Below are 19,361 nucleotides of genomic sequence, written 5' to 3' on the forward strand. Positions count from 1 at the left end.
TCGACCAATGCCACCTACCGACGTGCAGGGGTACTGCTGAGAAGAAAACACATTCTCCACATCCAGTCTGATGCCTAGGGCCAATTCTAAGGTAAGGAATCTATAACTATTATATGTATCATACAGATGTATTGTTACTAAAGGTAAGTAACTTGTGCAACATGTCACATACATTGGTTTACACACTTACATGACACATCGTCTTTGCATAACATGCACTTATGTCTGTGCTGTATAGTGCTCTGACAGCCTACACTGGTATGAGTAGCATTTCAAAGGAGATTAAATGCATGTTAGAAAGGGGCAATGGAGTTATTAGGGACACCGTTGGAGGGTTATAATGAGGGAATCCATGGAGAAGGAGAGCCTTTGGGGTTTGCCAACAAAGATGGTCACACCGTGCGCCATCAGCTTTAAGCTCTGATACCTCCGGGTCTAGCCAGCGCTATATAAAACTCTTCAAATAAATAAATAAAATAGTAAATAAATAAAGCCAGCATTAGTGTGATTTAATATTTTCCAATTTGTGTGTCTGGCAATATTCAGGAGGAAGAGGCGGCGGCAGAGAATGAAGATGTACCAGAGTCCTTAGATAGGATGGAGCATGAAACAAGTGGCAAAACAGCAGAAGAAAATTTGCAGAGTGAGAGTGCTGTTGAGCTGGCCGGTGAAGCTTCAGAGAAGGACCAAGCCAAAGAGGTAAAGTAGACATATTCTAGAAAAAATACTTTTTTTGAGTTGCATTCCTAGAAGTGGTCCTTACAATGTGGTTGCCCTTGTTTGAGCAAAGTATATTAGGCACATTAAGACTGTCGATCTAGCTGAATGTTTTGACCTTGTAGTTCTCACCGGTGTCACTGCAGTCTACAAATAAAACTCTGAGTCTCAAAATTATACAATGTAGCTTAATTGGACTTAACTTGTCCAATTCCGATGCATACTTCTGAGCGCAGACTCCTTACCTTTAGAAAGTTCCCAGGTACCAAAGTGGATGAAAAGGTTTTGTTTTAGCAATGTTGTCTTTGTCCTGCCAGTAGGTAGCACCATATAGTTTTGCTGCTATTTCATACAAACCCGAAAGTGACGGCAATGAGCCACATTTAAGCGCTGACATCAGTTATATTTTTTCTCTCCCTTTGACACAGGTCCGAAGCTCCACTTTCAACTTTGTTGGTTTTCCATGACTTGAAAATGATCCAGTCAGGAAAAACAACAGGATTAAAACCGCCTTATGACTGCAGGAAGCAGATGCCGACCACTGAACCCCACTTCTATGGCGCTTGGGGTCTGGTCATGACTTGAAATTGTGCAATTAGTGAGCCCTCATGTACCCGAATATGACCAGGGACGGGAGGTGAAATCCTGAGTATGCTGAGTATTAGAAGAGTTTGCGTTCGAAACGGGTCTCTCCAAGTCCCCAGTCCATTCTGAGTCATAAGATTTGTCCTGCATAAACTCCTGTTCCCACAAAGAATCTCCCATTATTAAAAAAAAAACGCAAGAAAGTCAAGCCGGACTTTGAGTGCATCCTGCCACTCGAAGTCTGGTGAAAACTTCAATTGTGACGCCAGTCTTTGAAACTGAATCCACGTCAGCCTGCAATAGGTCTATGCCGCACTATGAAATAACTTTGGTGCAACACGTATTTGTGCAGCCAGACCTTCAATCTAGGCCATTTCCTCATTGCCAATACTGTTAGAGGCTTGAAAACCCTATTCGGGTTAATGTCCAATACAGTCCAGGGCATAGCTTAAGTCCATCACAACACAGATGATTATGAGGAGGGGGACAAATGCTCCTGCCTCATTAGGCTGATGTAGACTCTACTTAGACTTCCAAAATACCAGTGAGCTCAGATACCTCATGAGGAACAGAGCTGGATTCAACATCTGGTCCAGAAATGGAAGAAAGTGCCTCTTTTATTGTAGTTTCGGAAAAAGCAGAAGTGCTAGATTTTCACTTGTCTGCTCTAGAAACCAAAGTCAATTTGACCAGATCAACATAATCTGAGCCACTGTTACCATTTAACAAGACCTTTATGGACACTTATGGACAGCTAGTCTGGGTCACACTGAACCGCTGTGGTCAGCTGACCTATGGCCAGAGGCACAGATCAGAACCTAACATTTTGACGAAAGAATCCATGTCTGAAAGCATTATGGTGACTGTAGGAGAGTAGGGTCTGCTATCCTATGGTCACCCCAATTTTTGCTTTTTGTTTCACTGGTTTTTGACTTAATGTGGCTGTGGGCCTGCCAATCAGACCCACAGCCTGCTGTCCTCTCTCTAAATGTATGCCAATGCACTTTAGGTGCATTACCAATTGGAACATGGATCACCTTGTGAGCCCCTGTACAGTGTACCTTAGGTACCCAGGGCATAGGTGCATCCAAGGCCTACCAGGGGCTACAGCACGTATTGTGCAACCCCTGGCCTGGCCTTACTATTTGACACAACTGGCTGATCACTCAGCTGGGGCAAGGTGGTGTAATCACCCTTTGCTTTAGGTATAGTATCTCTATATCTAACATAGACAAGGACACACAGTAACCTATAAGTCACTCCTATGGAAGGCCTTATCGATCCTGGAGGCAGAGAGCTTGGTTATGTGTGAGATGGTGCTCTGGCATGAGCTGAGCCTGTCTGCAGCTTTTGGAACCATGTCCTTTAGCTGTTTCCTGATAGTGTCATACCATATAATCTAAAGTGCATTATGAACCTCGCGGTTAAATGCTAACTCTGGTTTGACATTATCAAAACATGTCGAGTAAGGTGTCATACGAATTGGAATACTACCCCCTCGCCAAATCTGGCGGGGGTAGCATTCCACCCCTCTAGAGGGACACGACATGTACAGAACCTGAACTCCGGTTAAAGTTAAACGGAGCCTCAGCATCACAAAGTGGATGCTGCCACCACAGACACAAGTCTGACCTCCTGCTGCTGGGAGTCCTTCCAGCGAGGGAGGCTTGGACAAAGGGTTTCCTGCCTTGGGAGGTGCTAGCACCACCCCAGACAGGATTTTGTGTATCTGGTTAGGTAGGGCTGAATAGAATCAGACATGCGCGGGGCACACAAGGTGTCCCCGTGCATAGGCCAGTTCAAACCGGTGCTGGGGCACTCCAGCCCCAGCTCTGGCGCGAAACTGGACAAAGGAAAGGGGGTGTAACCACCCCCCTTCCTGGTCCCACCCATAGGAGCGACCTAGTAGGTAGTCCAGCCCCTAGAATTGGTTTAAAAGTAGGAGCTGCGTCCCAAGACAGCAGATTATCCTGAAATTCGACTACAAAAGAAGAAACTCTGTTCCTTCGACGTTCTGCTGCTCAGAAGACTGAAGAATCTCCCTTGTGGCCAAGGAGTGGCCACCCTGTGAACACAGGTACCATCCAGCGATCAACGACTTGCTTTTCCGCCGCCGGAACCTGAGCCCAGAGCCTAGAGCCTGACAAGAACCAGACTCCCAGACATCTAACAGCCCGATCCACAGTCCCTGCAAAGCTGAGGCGAGTGGAGGCGACCTGAGACGTGGGACCGGACCTCTTGAAAAGTCCACGAGAAGCTGACTGCGCAGCACCTGAGGCACCCTTACCGCTGTGCTTGGGGTCTTGAGAAGCCCCACCACCAAGCTACATTTGCACCAAGGACCAGCCCTCCAGCTCTCACGAGATCTTTGTGGGGCCCTTTTGCTTTGTTCCACTCGACGCGCCTATCCGGTTACTAGTCCATTGGCTAGTGGCCATCTTGGCGACCAAACGACAACTTTACACCGCTGGTCTGGTTGCTCCAGACTGGCCCTTACTGCTTCCAAAAGCAGTAACCCCTCTGACCTTGCTGGTTAGAGCGAGAAGCCTTCTTTGTTTCCTGCGTGGCTTGCATTAGCCAAGGCCTGTTTGCTCCGATCAAGAAGCCGACACCGCCATCAACTAGAGCCTTTCCTGGGACAGCTCGTGAGTGACTCCTGGTCGTCGTCATCGTCGCCTAGTCCACGCTGCTGAAGAGACAAGCTTCAGGACTTCACCTTTTGGCACCCGACAACGCCTGGTTCCTTCCTGGTTCCACGCCGGTCACTGGCTAGTGACTTTGAACATTGTCCCCTCTGCTTTCAGGTCTTCATCACTTCAGATCCACCCTTGCATCCACCGGAACTCTTCACATCCGGTTGCCTGCAGCATCAACACTCCAAGGCTCCATCTGAACTCCTGCAGAATCCCGACACATGTTGGCACCACTGCACCCGCTTCCTGTGGGTGAGGTAACGCTGGCACTCCGGTGCCCCCGAGTAGTTTAACACTCCTAGTGTCCAGATTCCAACGGGTTAAGTTCTAGACTGACCGGAAGACTTCCTACCTTTACCTTTTTAACTTTTACGCATCCATTGACTTCAATGTAAATTGCTTCTAACTTTGCGCACTGCAAACCAGATCCCGTGGGCCTTCTAGTTCCTAACTGGCATTAGTACAGCACAGCCCCAGCGATTCCCCAGGCCCTAGGCCTTACTTCCTTTAGACTCGTGGTACTTATACCACTTCTTTAGTATATGTTTTTAGGGGCCACCAGGGCCTATCCATAATTGTGCAACTTTTGTATACTTATCAATTGAATTGTTTTAACGTGTTTGCTCTTGTGCTCATAAAGAGTTCAGGGGACTATTTGTAGTAATAAATACATATATATTTTGAATATATATCCTGTGTGGTGTCCTTTCACTTGGTGTTCAAGGGGTTACATATGGTAATACAGCCGGCTTCACATGCCAAAAGAGTTTAGCCTAAGACTGCTTTGTCCACGCTACCATTAGGATAGTTGGTCTATAAGGTTGACTTACAACCAATCACCATAAGGGTTGCTTGGACTGATACAAGGTGGTCACTAGAACTAGTGAACATCATATATCAGGCCAACTTCTCACAGTGACTGCATCACAAGTAAAGTCAATCCAAATGCTTTTCCTTCAAACCCCCTTGATAGAAAGTTGAAATGTATTGTTGCCTTTGGCAAGAAAATTATTTCCTCAGCTAGTGTAGGTTTATTATCTTTGCATGCTTTATACCTTTGGAGCAGGTACACTCATGCCTAATAGAACATTTCCAGCATGAACTTGCTAGCTGTCCTGCAGGACCTCATGGGCTCACTCTCCAAAACGATCCAAGACATACAGGACGCATCATGGCATGTGTACCTACACACCACCGACTGCCAAGACCATGTTAGTGGCACCCTTGGATGCCATCAACTGGGTTATCTGAAAGAGACACGTTAGTGATAGATTCCTTACCTTAGAATATCCCCAGGCGTCAGACTGGATCCGGAAGGTTTTGCTTAGCAGTACCCCTGCGTGTCACTAGGTGGCGTCCTGCGGCTCCGCATCCGTCACTGGCGTCGTAAGCACCGAGATGACGTCACGGAGAGTACTTAGGCGCCACCCATGCGCGCTGACGTCAGTTCTTTCTTTATCCGTGCCAGCAAGTGCAGATCCCGATTGAGCACGTACCTTAGTCACTTTTTGACTACTCTTTTGAGACTTTTGTCTCCCCTTTTTCCTCCTGATGCACGTAGGGATGCCTGACTTTAAGTCTTATGGGACATGCCGCCGTAATATGTTGGTGGCGACCCCCACGATGTGTGCCTCTACTGCTTGGAGACAGATCACGAATCCCGGGCCTGCCGGGACTGTCGAACCATGGCCCCAAAAGCCTTGCGGGAGCGTCGGCGGAAATTGCTGGAAGTTCAGCATTCGTCCTTGCTCTGCGTCCAAGGGCAGTTCCCGCAACCGTTCACGAGACTGGATCCGTTACTCCTCAGGCTCCAAGTCTTCGCCTTCGAAATCCGGTAAGCAACGCCATAAAAAGGAGTTGAAGAAGCATGTTCGCTCTCCGACGTCCCCCCGTCGCTCCTCGGAGAGGGACAGGGGTTCTGCCTGGGAGTCCCGCGGCCTACCCGCCATACCTGGTTCCGTCTGCGACTCCCGAACAGGTGCAAGAGTTTCTTGCTGCCATGGACTGCCTTTTTAGGCCTCAGGCTCCCTCCGGCGCTCCTTCGGGCCCCGTGGGATCGTGTCCAGATCCTGTTGGCCCGGCGGCTCTGCCACCGGCCCCAGAGGATCCTGCGCCGCTGGCTCCGGCCCTGGCGCCACGAGGTGCAGCGCTGCCGGCCCCGATGCCGCACTGGGTGCCGTTTATCCCACCCCTGCCCCGGTTCCAGGACCATTTTGTTCTGGCCTGGGATCCGCATTGGGAAGCTTTCCCGATGCCGTTCGTCCCTTCTCCAGCTTTGCCGCCGCAACTGTCTCCCTCTATGCCATAGGCAGACGATGACTGGGATGGGTCCGAGGACCCTTTTGCCTGGCAATGAGATTCCGAGCAGAATTGGGTAGACGACCTGGAAGACTCATGCAAACTCGATGTGTCTTCTGACCCAGGGTTTGCCTCTCCTCCGCCTACTATGGAGGAGGGTGCTTCCTACACCATGGTGCTCTGTCGAGCTGTGGAGGCTCTCAATTCCGACCTCCCTACAGTGGCCCTCAAACCCAACCTCCTTACGGGGGTGCTCCAGACGGGGTCTACATCGTCGGAGCCGCTGCTTCCTTTCAATGAGGCCCGTACCGAAGTCCTCTTGGGCACTTGGTTGCGGCCAGCCATGGGGGCGCTGGTGGATAAAAATGTTGCCAGGCGTCACCGCCCGACGCCTGGTAATCCCGCCTTCCTGACCGCTCATCCTACACCTGAGAACCTGGTCATTCAGGCCTCGACGTCACAGAGTGCCTTTCCCACGGCTCCACCGGATAAGGACTCTAAAAGGTTGGAACAATTTGGTAAGAGGTTGTTCTCCTCGGCCAGCTTAGGGCTGCGGTTGGTTAACACTGCCTGCTTGTTAGGCCGTTACTCCCACGCAGTGTGGGATTCCGTTGCTCAGGTCTTGCCTCAGTGTTCTGAGGAGGTCCATGCTATCCTTTCCCAAGCGATTGTTGAGGGTAAGTATGCTGCTAAGTTTACCATCAGGTGTGGTTTGGACACCGCTGATTCGTTGAGTAGGGCAATTTCCACGACTGTGGCATTGCGGCGCCACGCCTGGTTGCGTTCGACTGTGTTGTCGCCCGATGTCCAGGGCTCGCTCATGGACATGCCTTTTGATGGCTCCTGCCTCTTTGGCGATAAGGCCGACAGTGCACTGGAGCGCTTTAAGGACTCACGGGCCACGGCCAAGTCCTTGGGTCTTTCTACGAAGAACCCTGCCACTCCTAGATTTCGTTCCATTCGTGGCCAGGGCAGAGGCACCCAGGGATGCTCCTCCAACAAGCCTGTGCAGAACCAGCCTCAGCCCGGCCGTGGCTTCCGCAGGGGCAGATCTGGGAACCAGCATGCGGGCCAGTCCACCTCTACCCCTGCTGCTTCCACCTCCAAGCCTTCCTAATCCGAGCTTCAGGGAGCACCCCACGCTGGTGGGTGGCAGGGTCCGCCACCACCTTCACCACTGGCGCGAAATTCCATCGGACAAGTGGGGTGCTGCAGATAATCTGCAAGAGTTATTCCCTTCCCTTTCAGTCCTCCCCTCCAGCCATGCCACCTCGGTGGCACTGCCTGTCAGGGGATCAATTGGTTCTTCTCCAACAGGTAGTCACAGCCCTCTTGGCCAAGGGGGCCTTCAAGTGCGTTCCTGAGCAGGAAGTAGGGAGTGGTTGTTATTCCCACTACTTTTTGGTCCCCAAGAAGGTCAAGGGAGGGCCTGCGCCCCATCTTGGACCTCCGGGACCTCAATCGCTTCCTCCGGAAGGAGAAATTAAAAATGCTGACTCAGGTCCTGGTTGCCCTCGGCCCTGGAGACTAGATGGTAGCGTTGGACTTGCAGGACGCTTATTTTCACATCCCCGTCCTGACGGCCCACCTGCGTTACCTGCAGTTCATGGTAGGCCAGGAGTATTTTCAGTTTGCGTGCTCCCCTTTGGCCTTACCAGCGCCCCTCAGGTGTTCATGAAGTTGATGGCGGTGGTCACTGCTCACCTGTGCAGGTCGGGGGTGTCCGTCTTCCCCTACCTCGATGACTGGTTGTTGAAGGAGGGCTTGCCCCAGGCAGTCATCAACCACCTTCAGACTACGGCCAGTCTCCTGCAGTTGCTGGGGTTCTCCATCAATGTGCCGAAGTCGCACCTGAGTCCCTCTCAGAAGCTCCCCTTCATCGGAGCGGTTCTGGATACAATGCTGTTTCGGGTTTCTCCTCCCGAGCAGCGAGTCCGGGATATTCAGGCTATGATTCTGATCTTTCAGCCTCTATCCTGGGTTTCAGTCAGGATGACCCTGCGGCTCTTGGGCCTGATGGCCTCCTGCATCCTGCTGGTGACACATGCCAGATGGCATATGCCTTTCCCTCCACCCATTCTGCTCAAGGCATTCTTCTGTGGACTGCCTTTCCGTCCTTGCCTGTGGTGTTGTTTCCTCCATCTCGGGAGGCCCGGTAGTTGGATTCCTGGGGGCGTAACATCTTTGCTTCATCCAGTGCTGCCTTGCGGGTGCTTAACACTCTGCATGTTGGCTAGGGTTACCTCCAGCCTGTGGGATTCTGTGGAGTCAATTCTTTCTCATGTCTCCCATGAGGGTGCCCACGCTGATCTGCGGCACCATGTGTTGGATGGTCGGGAGTAGGCCGTGTTCATTCTCCGTGCGGCCTTGGATGTTGCTGATGCTCTCGGTCGTGCTTTGTCCATTTCTGTGGCTCCCCGTCGCCATGCTTGGCTGCGGGATGCTGTTTTTCATAAGAATATTGGGGATTGTCTGGTTGACCTGCCCTTTGATGGGGTCCTTTTGTTTAACACTCATGCGGACTCCGCCATTCAGCGTCTCCTTGCGGGACTCCGTCCGCCTCCTGCCCCGTATTCTGGCTTGTGGATCCTCCAGGGCTTAATAGGAGGCGTTATCCCACCTTCTCCTGGAATCTGGTGTTTTTGACTGGGCCGTTTATATATTCTGTGTGGGTTGACGTGCCTTCGGTGTCCCTTGGTTGGCCCCTCTCTTCTGTTGACTGCTGGTTTAGCCCTTTTGGCGAGTGTGTATTTTTTGGCTGATTGCTAAGCAGTCTGTGGTTCCTACCGCAGGTCTTATGTTCTTGTTCTCGGATGCGGGATTTTTTCCCTAAGAGTGGTTCCCATGTTTTCTTTGAAACGTGTCATACCCTAAATGGGGTACTTGTAGCTATTGTATAGTTCTGTCCTACGCTGGGTCGGTGTGGACTCCCTTTTGTGGGTTCCTCACCTCTCCTGGCGTCATTTTATTCCGCTGGTACGGTCTCTTGTCTAGGCAAGCTTGCGCTGCTCCAAGTTCTGTCATTCTCAGTATCCCCTGCATCGCTAGACCAGCTTTGGCATGCCATCTGCAGCGTGGTGCTTGGTGTTTCCACCCCTTTTTTATCCAGGGTTTCTGTCTTAACCTCTGTCTGGTGTTCCAGTGGGGGTGTTTGCCTGTGTTCTGGTTGACGGCTTTGTACGTCCTCCGTCTTTCTTCTTTTCTAGATGGTCCCGCTTCTTTCGTGGGTCGGTTTCTGTCCGGAACGGTCTCCTTGGGGTCGTTCTGGATGTCCCTGCCCTTGCTTTCGGCTTGAGCTAGGCTTAGTCTGGGTGCTCAGCTTCGTGGTACTTGCCAACTGCCAGCTGCGCCCGCCTGCTCTTTCTGGTCCACGGCTGGGGGTCCGGACGTGTGTCCTTGTGCTCCTACCTCTTGTTCTGCCGGAGTCTTGCGCGACTGCGTCTTTCTTCTCCCGCCTGCCTTTCTTGGCTGTGGGGCCATTCAGCCTTATCCGTTGTCTCAAGGCTGTGGCCAGTTCAGCTTTGCCTATGTTTCTACCTCTTCTCCTTGGAGTCTTGGGGTGATTCTTTCTTCCTCGGTACTCCTCTGCCGTTGTCTGTCCCTTCGGGGCTCTCTGGCAGATGTCCCTGGTAACTTTGCTGAGCTTTCGTTCGCCTCGTCCTTGCTTCCTTGTTCTTGGTGGGGGCTGGGCCACCCTTCCTGTCCCCTTTATACATCCCCTGCTGGGGCTCCGTGTTTCTTCCTCCCGGGTTGCTCTCTCGCAGGCCCTCCTCCTCCCTTCTGGGTGTGGCTAGGGTATCTATTTTACGTTAAGGAATCTGCGGCTAGTAGTCTCTATCAGATGTACGAGTTACTTACATTTGGTAACGATGTATCTGGTAGAGACGAATCTAGCCGCAGATTCCTACATGACCCGCCCTTCCTCCCCGTTCTGCGAGGACCCTTAGCTTGGTCTTCTGCACTCGCCTGCCTCTGGGGGGTTTGTCTTCTGCAAGTGCTCTCTTTCACTTCCTCCCTAGCGGGATGCTTTGTTCTGTGTGTTTGCATCTACTCCTTCCTTTCTGGTCATTGATCGGTAGGTTCATGTGTACTTCTGCATCCCTACACCCTGGTGTTTTCAGTGTGGGGTCTACTCATACTTTTCTTCCTTTTACATTGCTTAAATTTTCTGACTTGTGTGCAGTCCTCTGAGTTGGGGGACTCTTGGCTGTGCTTCAGGGGATGCGACTCTCCTTAATGGTGTAGTCTTACGGTAATTTGCCCGTACTCTTCTGTTTTGGACTCCTTGTCCTTCACTGTTAAGAGACTGTGGTTGCAGGCTTCTTTCATCTGCTGCAACATTTTCCACATGTTTTTTTCTGTCTCCAGGGAGAATGTCATATTTGCTTGCAAGGTTGCTTTGCAGTCACTGTGCTCTGATCTTCAGTTCTATGACTTTCGGTGCCACAGTGCCCGGCACTTCCCCAAATGGTGCTGTTCCTCACCATTCGCTTCTTTCCTTTCTGTTTATCTGATTTTTCACACACTGTTCCCATATTCTCACAGTTTTTGTTTGTGATGGCTCCACGTTGTGGCACGAAAAAGTTCTCCGAAGAAAACTGATGTCAGCGCGCCAGGGTGGGGCTTATGTGACCTCGCTGACGTCACACCCGCGGACGACGTCAGGGCGGAGTCACGTGGTACCGCTCCTGGTGCGCAGAGATACTGTGGCAAAGAAAATTTTCCAGATCCATTCTCACGCCTGGGGTTAATTCTACGTTGAGGAATCTGCGGCTAGAATCGGCTCTACCAGATACATCGTTACCGAAGGTAAGTAACTCGTACGCCAGGCCTACAGTCTAACAGGCAGTACCTGATTTTTACAGTGGTGTTGCAACACTTCAAATTTGCTCTGCTGCCCTTCAGGCTTAACTCTGCCCCTCAGGCTTACTCTGCCCCTCAGATGTAAGTGCATTTCATTGGTCAGGAATACATGCAATCGATAACTTTATGCCTGGCTGCCCAATGCAAGATCGCCACAGTCATTCATAAAGCTCCTCTGGACACCAGTCATGCTTCTCCATCAATGAGCTGAAGTCCCACCTGAGCAATACGGAGACGATTCCCTTCAGAGAGACAGTCTTGGATACATTAGCATTCAAAGCCTTTCCTCTGCCGCAGCGAGTCCTTGGCTTTGAGGATATGATCCTAATTTCTGTAATTCCCTCCCTGGTCTCCGTAAAGAAGGGTTATTGACCTCCTGGCTGCGTTCAGCCTCCTCATCTCATATTCCAGATGGCACATATGTGCCATACAATGGCACCTACAGTTTCTATGGGCCCTCATCTAGGTTGCCTTTCTGTCCAAACCTCCAAAACACAGCTCTAGACCTCATTTGGTGACAGGCCAGCCTGAAAATGTCAGGACACCCTTCCTTCCCTAACAGGATGTCACAGTTGTAACAGATGTTTCATTACTGTGAGATGAAGGCCTCTGGTATTCATCAGAGAGCCAGCTCAACATTAAGCTTTTGGAGCTTTGGGCGATCCACCTGGCCCTGAAAGCCTTCTATCAACCATCAAAGGAAGGGTGGTACATGTCCTAACAGGCAACACAATTTCCATGTGGTAAAACAACAAACAGGGCGGAGCGCATCTTGGATTCTGTGCCAGGAGACTGTCTCTGCAGGTAGTTGGACATGTAGAAGATGTTTTTGGTAGCCAACTATCTATCAGGGGTCCCTGAATGCAAGAGCAGATGAGCTGAGCTCGAGGTCAGCTTGGAGAACTCTAGTGGCGTCCCTGTCTTGAGATGCTACAGAGCGTCTTTGATTAGTCTGGCACCTGTTTGCCTCTCTTGAGTGTGCAGTGTCTAAGCTTCTGCACACTGGATAGGATACAAGTCTCTGGTACACGTTCCTGCCACTCCCTCTCCTGTCTTGAGGTTTGAGGAAAGTCAGGGCAGAACAGGCCTGTCATCCTAATAGCCTCAGACTGGGCTTGGAGAATGTGGTACCTAGAGCTTCTAAGCCTGAAAATGTACTCTCCCGTCTTTTACCCCTGTCGGAAGACCTCCTGTCTCAGCAACAGGCGATGGTCCTATACCTGAACATTCACTTATGGAAATTGAGTGGTGGCTGTTGAATTCTTTTGACTTGCCACCTCAAGAAATAGATGTCATTCTTGCAGCCAGATGCACACAATCCATCAATGCCAGGTGCTCTGAATTGTTTGGGTCCTGTTGTGGGGTCTGTCATCTCTACTCTGCAGGCCAACATTTCTAAAGTATTGTTTATCTGTTGGCCTACAGTTTTTTTGCAGTGGGTATCTTCTCTGCCTTTTTGTTTGCTCGATCAACCCTCTCTCTTTAAATCACTAAGGGTGATTCTTTTTGTAAAGGGCATGATGCATATATTCTCTCTAAAGCCATTTTTCGTAGGTCATTGGGACCTAAATGTCATCCTGCCATCTCTTATGGACTAGCCATTTGAGTTGATGCATAGTTGCTTGCTCAGGCTTCTGACAATTACTATAGTCTTTCTTAATGCTATCACTGCATGCTACATGAGTGAGCTGCAGGCACTGTATCCGCAACCCCCCTATTCAAATTTCTTCTGGACAGATAAGTGCGGATAACTTGGGCTGCCTTCCTGACCATTCAATGTTGGTGAATTGATAATTCAACCAGCATTTTTTGGTATGCCACACCCCTTGAAAGAGGATGAGAAGATTCCATTGGCTTTCAGCATTGACCTAACCAGATACCTTTCTGTGTGGGGTGCACTGGAGCCAAGAAAGGCATGTTGCTGCAAAAGAGGACTCCATCAACGCAGATTGTCATCTGCTACACCCAGGATAAGAAGGAACCACCAGAAGGCTGATGTTTATTAAGCCTGGCAGCTCAATCCACCAAGCCAAGGTCCCTATGACTGCTTTGCTAATAGGACGTTCCAGTTGTGGGCATCTGCCAGGCTGCAACAAGGGTGTCTCAGTCACAAAACACTAATGTTTGGAGCATTGCTGGAAAAAATCTTTAACTTTGGTCTGGTGCCTGGGAATATTCTAAAGCTTTAGAATCTACAGTTAGGGCGAATGTCCACCAGAAAGATTTGTGGGTTACAAGACCTTTGTCTATGAATTCCTTTCTCTAAATCAGGTTATTCATTATAGTGGTATGTTACTAATGCAATATATAGTTTATTTTGTGTTTTCTGGTGTGGTTTTCATGGCATTCTATGTTTTTATTTAGCCAAGAGCTGTTTGACAAGCAAGCACTTTGTCCATCTTCTCATAGGAGCATGGGTGCGGAGCTGCAGATGCTAGTCAGTCCGAAGGCCATGAATCCAAGTTAATGGCACGATTAGCTTCCCAAAAACAAACCACAAGACCAACTCAGGTAAAAAAAAAATCCATATCTTATGTATAAAATCACAAATAAGTCTCTACACTCTGGATAATTTACCTCCTCCATCGTCAGGACACAAATCTATTCACAATAATTTGTAGCTTTGGTAAAACTATAATAGCAAGTGTAGTTTTTCCCAATGATGCTACTAATTTCTCTATTCCCATAAATTATCAGAGCTTCAAAAGGAAACTTGGCGAGGCAGATAACGAGCGTTCCTTGGGCAATCATAGTGAACGTATACAGAAGAGGCTGAGGATGGTAAAATCCAGTGGTGAGGAAAAGGATTCTACCACACCTGAGACAAAAGTTGAAGACGCTGATGCCTATGAACATATGAAAGAAGGCACTGAATCCTATGATGCTCAGACCTACGGTAGGCAATACTTCATATCCCTATAAAGACCATTGTATCCTCTTCCTTATGTACTTTTGTGAGTCCTGATAGTGGCTGTTAAATCCCATATCAACATCTGTAAAGCCTGTGAAGAATTGGATGTCGGTATGGAAGCAGCAGGGGGACAGGCAAAAACCTTCTATCCTCCTAGTGTTATGCATGTGTGAATCACTCAACACCCAGAGCCAAATTAGTCTGTTTCTTATGGACATTATCTTACAAGAAAGTTTCTGCCCCAAAAATTATACCACACTCCAAGTAACTAATAACACATTCTTATCAGCAAGATGTGAGTGCAGATCTACATTAGATCTCAAAGACTGTTTAAGTGAGTGTATTATCAGAAAGTTGACGACAAAATATTTACCTTTCAGTCATCTCCTTGTATTAGCTTATTGCCGCAACAAAAGACAGATTTAGAAGGTTTATATCTAGGCAACTAAACTAAGTATTATTCAGAAATTCCTGTTTGAGGCATATGAGCTGCAGATTGTACACTTTGTATAGATCGCCATCTGGTGTTAGGCTTGGATGATTGCATGTTGTTTTTGTCTTCGAAAAAGTCTTATAGTCACGAGACCGGTGACTCCTCCTTCGGTGTAGAGTGCGCATGGGCTTCGGCTCCTATCGTTAGATTGTTTTTTTTCCGCCATCGGTTTCGGATGAAACTTGCTGCGCTCCGGATCAGAACCGTTTTCAGACCTCTTCGACGCGCAATTACATTCACCGACGGTATTGTTTTGATCGCGTGCCTTCAACGCGCACCTCGAAAGCTTCCATCACTCTTCGACGCGGACCGTTGGGCCTACCCACGCCGATATAGATGGACGTTGATGGAACGGACTCCATTTAAAAAATGTCATCAGTGTGGTGATACATTTCCACACTTGGACCTACATCTTGTCTGCAATTTGTGCCTCTCCAGAATATCGAGAGGACAATTGTGAAGCCTGCCTTTCATTTAAATCGAAGAAGACTATCCGGGATCGTCGAGCTCAACACTGAGACATGCAGCGAGGCACAGGCTCCATTCCGGACATCTTCAATCCAGGTCCTGATAACCTTCTGGAGCCAGAAGAGATCATGAGCTCCGAAGCAGACGTCTCTGAGGCCGATGATGACATCACTCCTGGTCAAAGGGACGGGAGTACTGAAACCCCGGTCCCGGCCCGACCCAGCACAAAACAATGGCACCGGTCATACCTTCGCCTTCAGGCTCAGGTTTACACCGTACCAAGACTTCGAACGCCCCGCCTTCGGGCCCGGCACTGAAGGACTGACAAAAGCCACCCAGCTCGAGCCAACCACTCGGCGCCGAAAAACCACCCTCGGCACCGAAGGTGCAGACATCAGAGTTGCCATGCCCTCTTACACCGACACCGACGAAACACTCTGTGCCAAAACCGATAAAAGACCCCTCGGCATAGAAAGACTCAGATAAAAAGTCGGCCCTGAAGCAACTCGATAAGGCATCGACACCGAAACAGCCAGATAAACCACCGGCACCGAAAAAACTGATAAAACTTCGGGCCCGAAACAAACTGAAAAACCTTCGGCACCGAGGCATATGGAAAAGACCTTGGTGCCATCAAAACACAAGGCACCAAAAACTTCGGAACCGAGTAAAGCTGTTGTACCGGTTAATGTCCCAAAACACGCAAAATCAGTTCCTAAGGACAATTCTTCGACGCCAAGCAAATCTGTGGAGTCTGAAGACCTTTTCTTCCCAGATCCAAAGCAGACTACTGTATTTATACACCCAAAGACTGGTCATATAGTCACCAAGCTGCCTGCAAAGAGGAAACCAGAACATTTACACCAAGTTCCAGTTCCTCCAAAGAAGATTTATATATCAAGTAACACTTCCCCTTCACCTCTACCACCTGCTAACCCTAACTTAATAATTTCACCAACACACTCTCCAGATTTACAGGATAGTGATGATTCACAGGGGCATGGAGATTTAAATGATGTAATGCCATTAAGTCCTGTCAATTCACCACAGGAGTCAGACCCATGGCATGATTATTACACTGATCCCGATATAACTAATGGTCCAGATTTCTACCCCTCTAAGCCATCCCCACCAGATGATAATGTGGGGTTTGCACAACTTATTAATAGGGCATCTACATAGTACAAAGTCAAACTTCATACAGATTCTGTAGAGGAAGACTTTTTGTTGGAAACGTTTGCACAACCACAAAAATCCACTCTTGCCTTACCTATGCTACAAGACCTTATCAGACACGCTCCTGAGGTGTTTAAAGACCCAGTCAGAGCTAGGGTTCTTAACCCCAGAATTGATAAAAAAATATAAAGCAGCCCCTAGTGACCCTATCTACATTAAAGACTAACTTCCCTTAGATTCATTAGTAGTAGCCAATGCATGTAAAAGGGCAAACTCCCAGGGATCAGGTGACGCACCACCTCCTGACAAGGAATCTAAGCTATTAGACGCATCAAGAAAACGTACGGCGTCTCAGGCTGCTAATTCATGGGAAATTGCAAACACACAAGCCCTGCTAGCAAGATAAGACAGGGCTCACTATGACGAGCTAGAAAAGCTCATTCAACACCTTCCATCAGAGTATAAGGACAAAGCTAATGACCTTGAACAAGTAAATGTAAATGTGGGATACTTGTAAAGCGCACTGTTACTCTACCCGAGTGTCCTGGCGCTGTAGACCGCTGGGGAACCCGTCCTGGTTTTCCCTGTGAGATGGTCCCTTTTCTGGGTATCTCCAGGGTGAAACCAGGCATCCCCGGCGTCTGTGGGGGGCCGTTGTAGAGATGAGGCAAGCTTAATGCCCAGAGTTACCGAGTGTGTTCCCTGGTTAGAGTAGGCACTGAGGCGAGAATTATCGAGTCCGTTGACCCTGGTCCAAGACCCTGCCGCGTCGGGAATTGAACCCTGGTCCCGGGCCGTTCTCTGCTTACAGGTCTGCCGCCTCTAACCAGTGAGCCACACCTCTCCACTAAACTAATTACTAATACCTCAAAAAAATGTGCACTAGATGCAGCAGACAGCAGACACCGCGACACGTGCCATAAACACTAGTGTGCTACTACATAAACACGCATGGCTTAGAGTGTCTAGTTTTAAGCAAGAGGTGCTAAATACAATTCTAAACCAACCATTTGATCAAGAGCACTTTTTTGAACCTGTAGTTGATGCATCTTTAGAAAAAATTAAAAAAGATACAGAAACAGCAAAGCCCATGGGGGCCCTGCAGTCACCATCTGCCAAAGGTTCCTTTTGTTGCTCCTTTTACAGAGCAGGTTCCAAAACTAACACAGCAGAACACCCTACATCCTCCTATAAAAGTCCAAACCAAGGCTCCTTTTCTAGGGGATACAATAGAGGAGGTTACAGACGTAACAACAACAAGGATAGAAGCAGAGGTAACAACACCCGCAACTCACAACAAACAGTGACTTCCCTACGCTTCCCCCCGATCATCCCGCTCCTGTCGGGGGACGCATCTCACAGTTCCTACCTGTTTGGAATTCCATCACAACAGACAAGTCGGTAAGACCGATTATCCAGTATGGTTATTGCCTGTAACTCACTTCTACACCCCCCAACATTCCTCCAAGACAGCAGCCAATGTCACTAGACCATCTAACGCTACTCAAATAAGTCGTCTTGGCAATGTTACAAAAAGATGCCAATTCCTCTAATTCATCAAGGGGCAGGAGTTTACTCCCTTTACTTTCTTATCCCAAAAAAGGACGGCTCTCTAAGACCAATACTGGATCTCAGACCGTTAAACTGTTACATTCATTCAGACCATTTCCACATGGTCACTTTACAACAAGTGCTTCCACTACTACAGCAAGGCGACTTTCTCTCCACTATAGATCTAAAAGGCGCCTACTTCCACATTCCAATACATCCCTCTCACAGGAAATATCTCAGATTTGTGGTAGATGGTCAACACTACCAGTTCAAGGGGCTTCCATTCAGAGTCACCACTGCACCCAGAGTATTTACCAAATGCCTCGCATTCGTTGCAGCCCATCTCAGAAGACAACACATTCATGTCTTCCCCTACCTAGACGATTGGCTTATAAAAGCAAACTCCCAGAAGAGCTGTGTTCAACACACACTTCAGACAATAAAGTTGCTTCACAATCTAGTATTTACAGTAAATCCAACCAAATCCCACCTCCAACCATCTACAATGCAACAATATCTGAGGGCAACAGTATACACTCACAGCCAAAGATTATCCCAATCCCATCAGGATAAATGCTATACAAACACTAGTTCAAAGATTTAAACCACAACACATACTACCAGCAAGAGTGTTCATGCAACTAATAGGAATGATGGCATCATGCATTTTTCTCGTCCCTCATGCAAAACTACAAATGCACCCATTACAAGAATGTCTAGCACAACAGTGGAACCAAGCTCAAGGTCAACTAATAGATCTGGTGTTGGTAGACGACCGCACCCATCGCTCTCTGCAGTGGTGGAACACAACAAACATTGCCAAAGGACGGTCGTTCCTCGAGTCACTTCCACAGCTAGTGCTAACAGATGTGCTCCCCAGCCGGTGAGTGACGCATCTCAAAAACCATACCACTCAAGGGTTTTGGACCTCTCAGCAAAAACAGTTCCACATCAACTATCTGGATTTATTAGTAATCTCTCTGGCGCTGGAATCATTTCAGCCGCAGCTCCTCAACAAAGTTGTCTTAGTCCGTACAGACATGACGGAAATGTACTACATACAAAAACAGGGGGGGACACTCTCTCCAGTTATCTCGTCTAGCACAGAGCATCTGGAGGTGGGCCATTCCGCGAAACATATACCTCCTAGCAGAATATCTACCAGGAGTACACAATCAAATAGTGGATCTGCTCAGTCATCAAACACAACAGATCCACGAATGGGAACTTCATCCTCCAGTTCTTCTTCCATTCTTTCACATGTGGGGACAGCCAGACATAGATCTGTTCGCCACACACAAAACCACAAAATGCCAAACTTCGCATCCAGGTATCCACACCCATTGTCCAAAGGCAATGCGATATGGATGAACTGGTCAGGAAAATTTGCTTACGCTTTTCCGCCTCTCCCACTCATTCCAATGCTAATGAGGCAACTCCAACAGCATTCCCTTACAATGATCCTAATTGCTCCAACATGGGCAAGACAACCATGGTTCACAACTCTGCAGCAGCTATCAGTAGTGCCACATCAAAAGCTGCACCTCTCTCCCAAGTTTCTCACTCAAAACCATGGAGAGATAAGACATCCAGATCCCAATCAGCT

General features: G+C 48.7%; 1 protein-coding gene across 1 annotated transcript in view; it reads left to right on the forward strand.

Annotated features, from left to right (window-relative positions):
• The window catches only part of MDN1 (midasin AAA ATPase 1), a 2,221,312-nt gene that overhangs the window by 1,980,239 nt on the left and 221,712 nt on the right, over positions 1-19,361 (forward strand). Inside the window, exons 90-92 of the mRNA XM_078648266.1 lie at positions 547-699; positions 13,566-13,667; positions 13,854-14,052. Of these exons, the coding sequence (XP_078504392.1) occupies positions 547-699; positions 13,566-13,667; positions 13,854-14,052 (454 nt within the window). The remainder of the gene's footprint in view (positions 1-546; positions 700-13,565; positions 13,668-13,853; positions 14,053-19,361) is intronic.

Source organism: Lissotriton helveticus, chromosome 6, assembly GCF_964261635.1.
Source record: "Lissotriton helveticus chromosome 6, aLisHel1.1, whole genome shotgun sequence".
Classification (NCBI taxonomy): domain Eukaryota; kingdom Metazoa; phylum Chordata; class Amphibia; order Caudata; family Salamandridae; genus Lissotriton; species Lissotriton helveticus.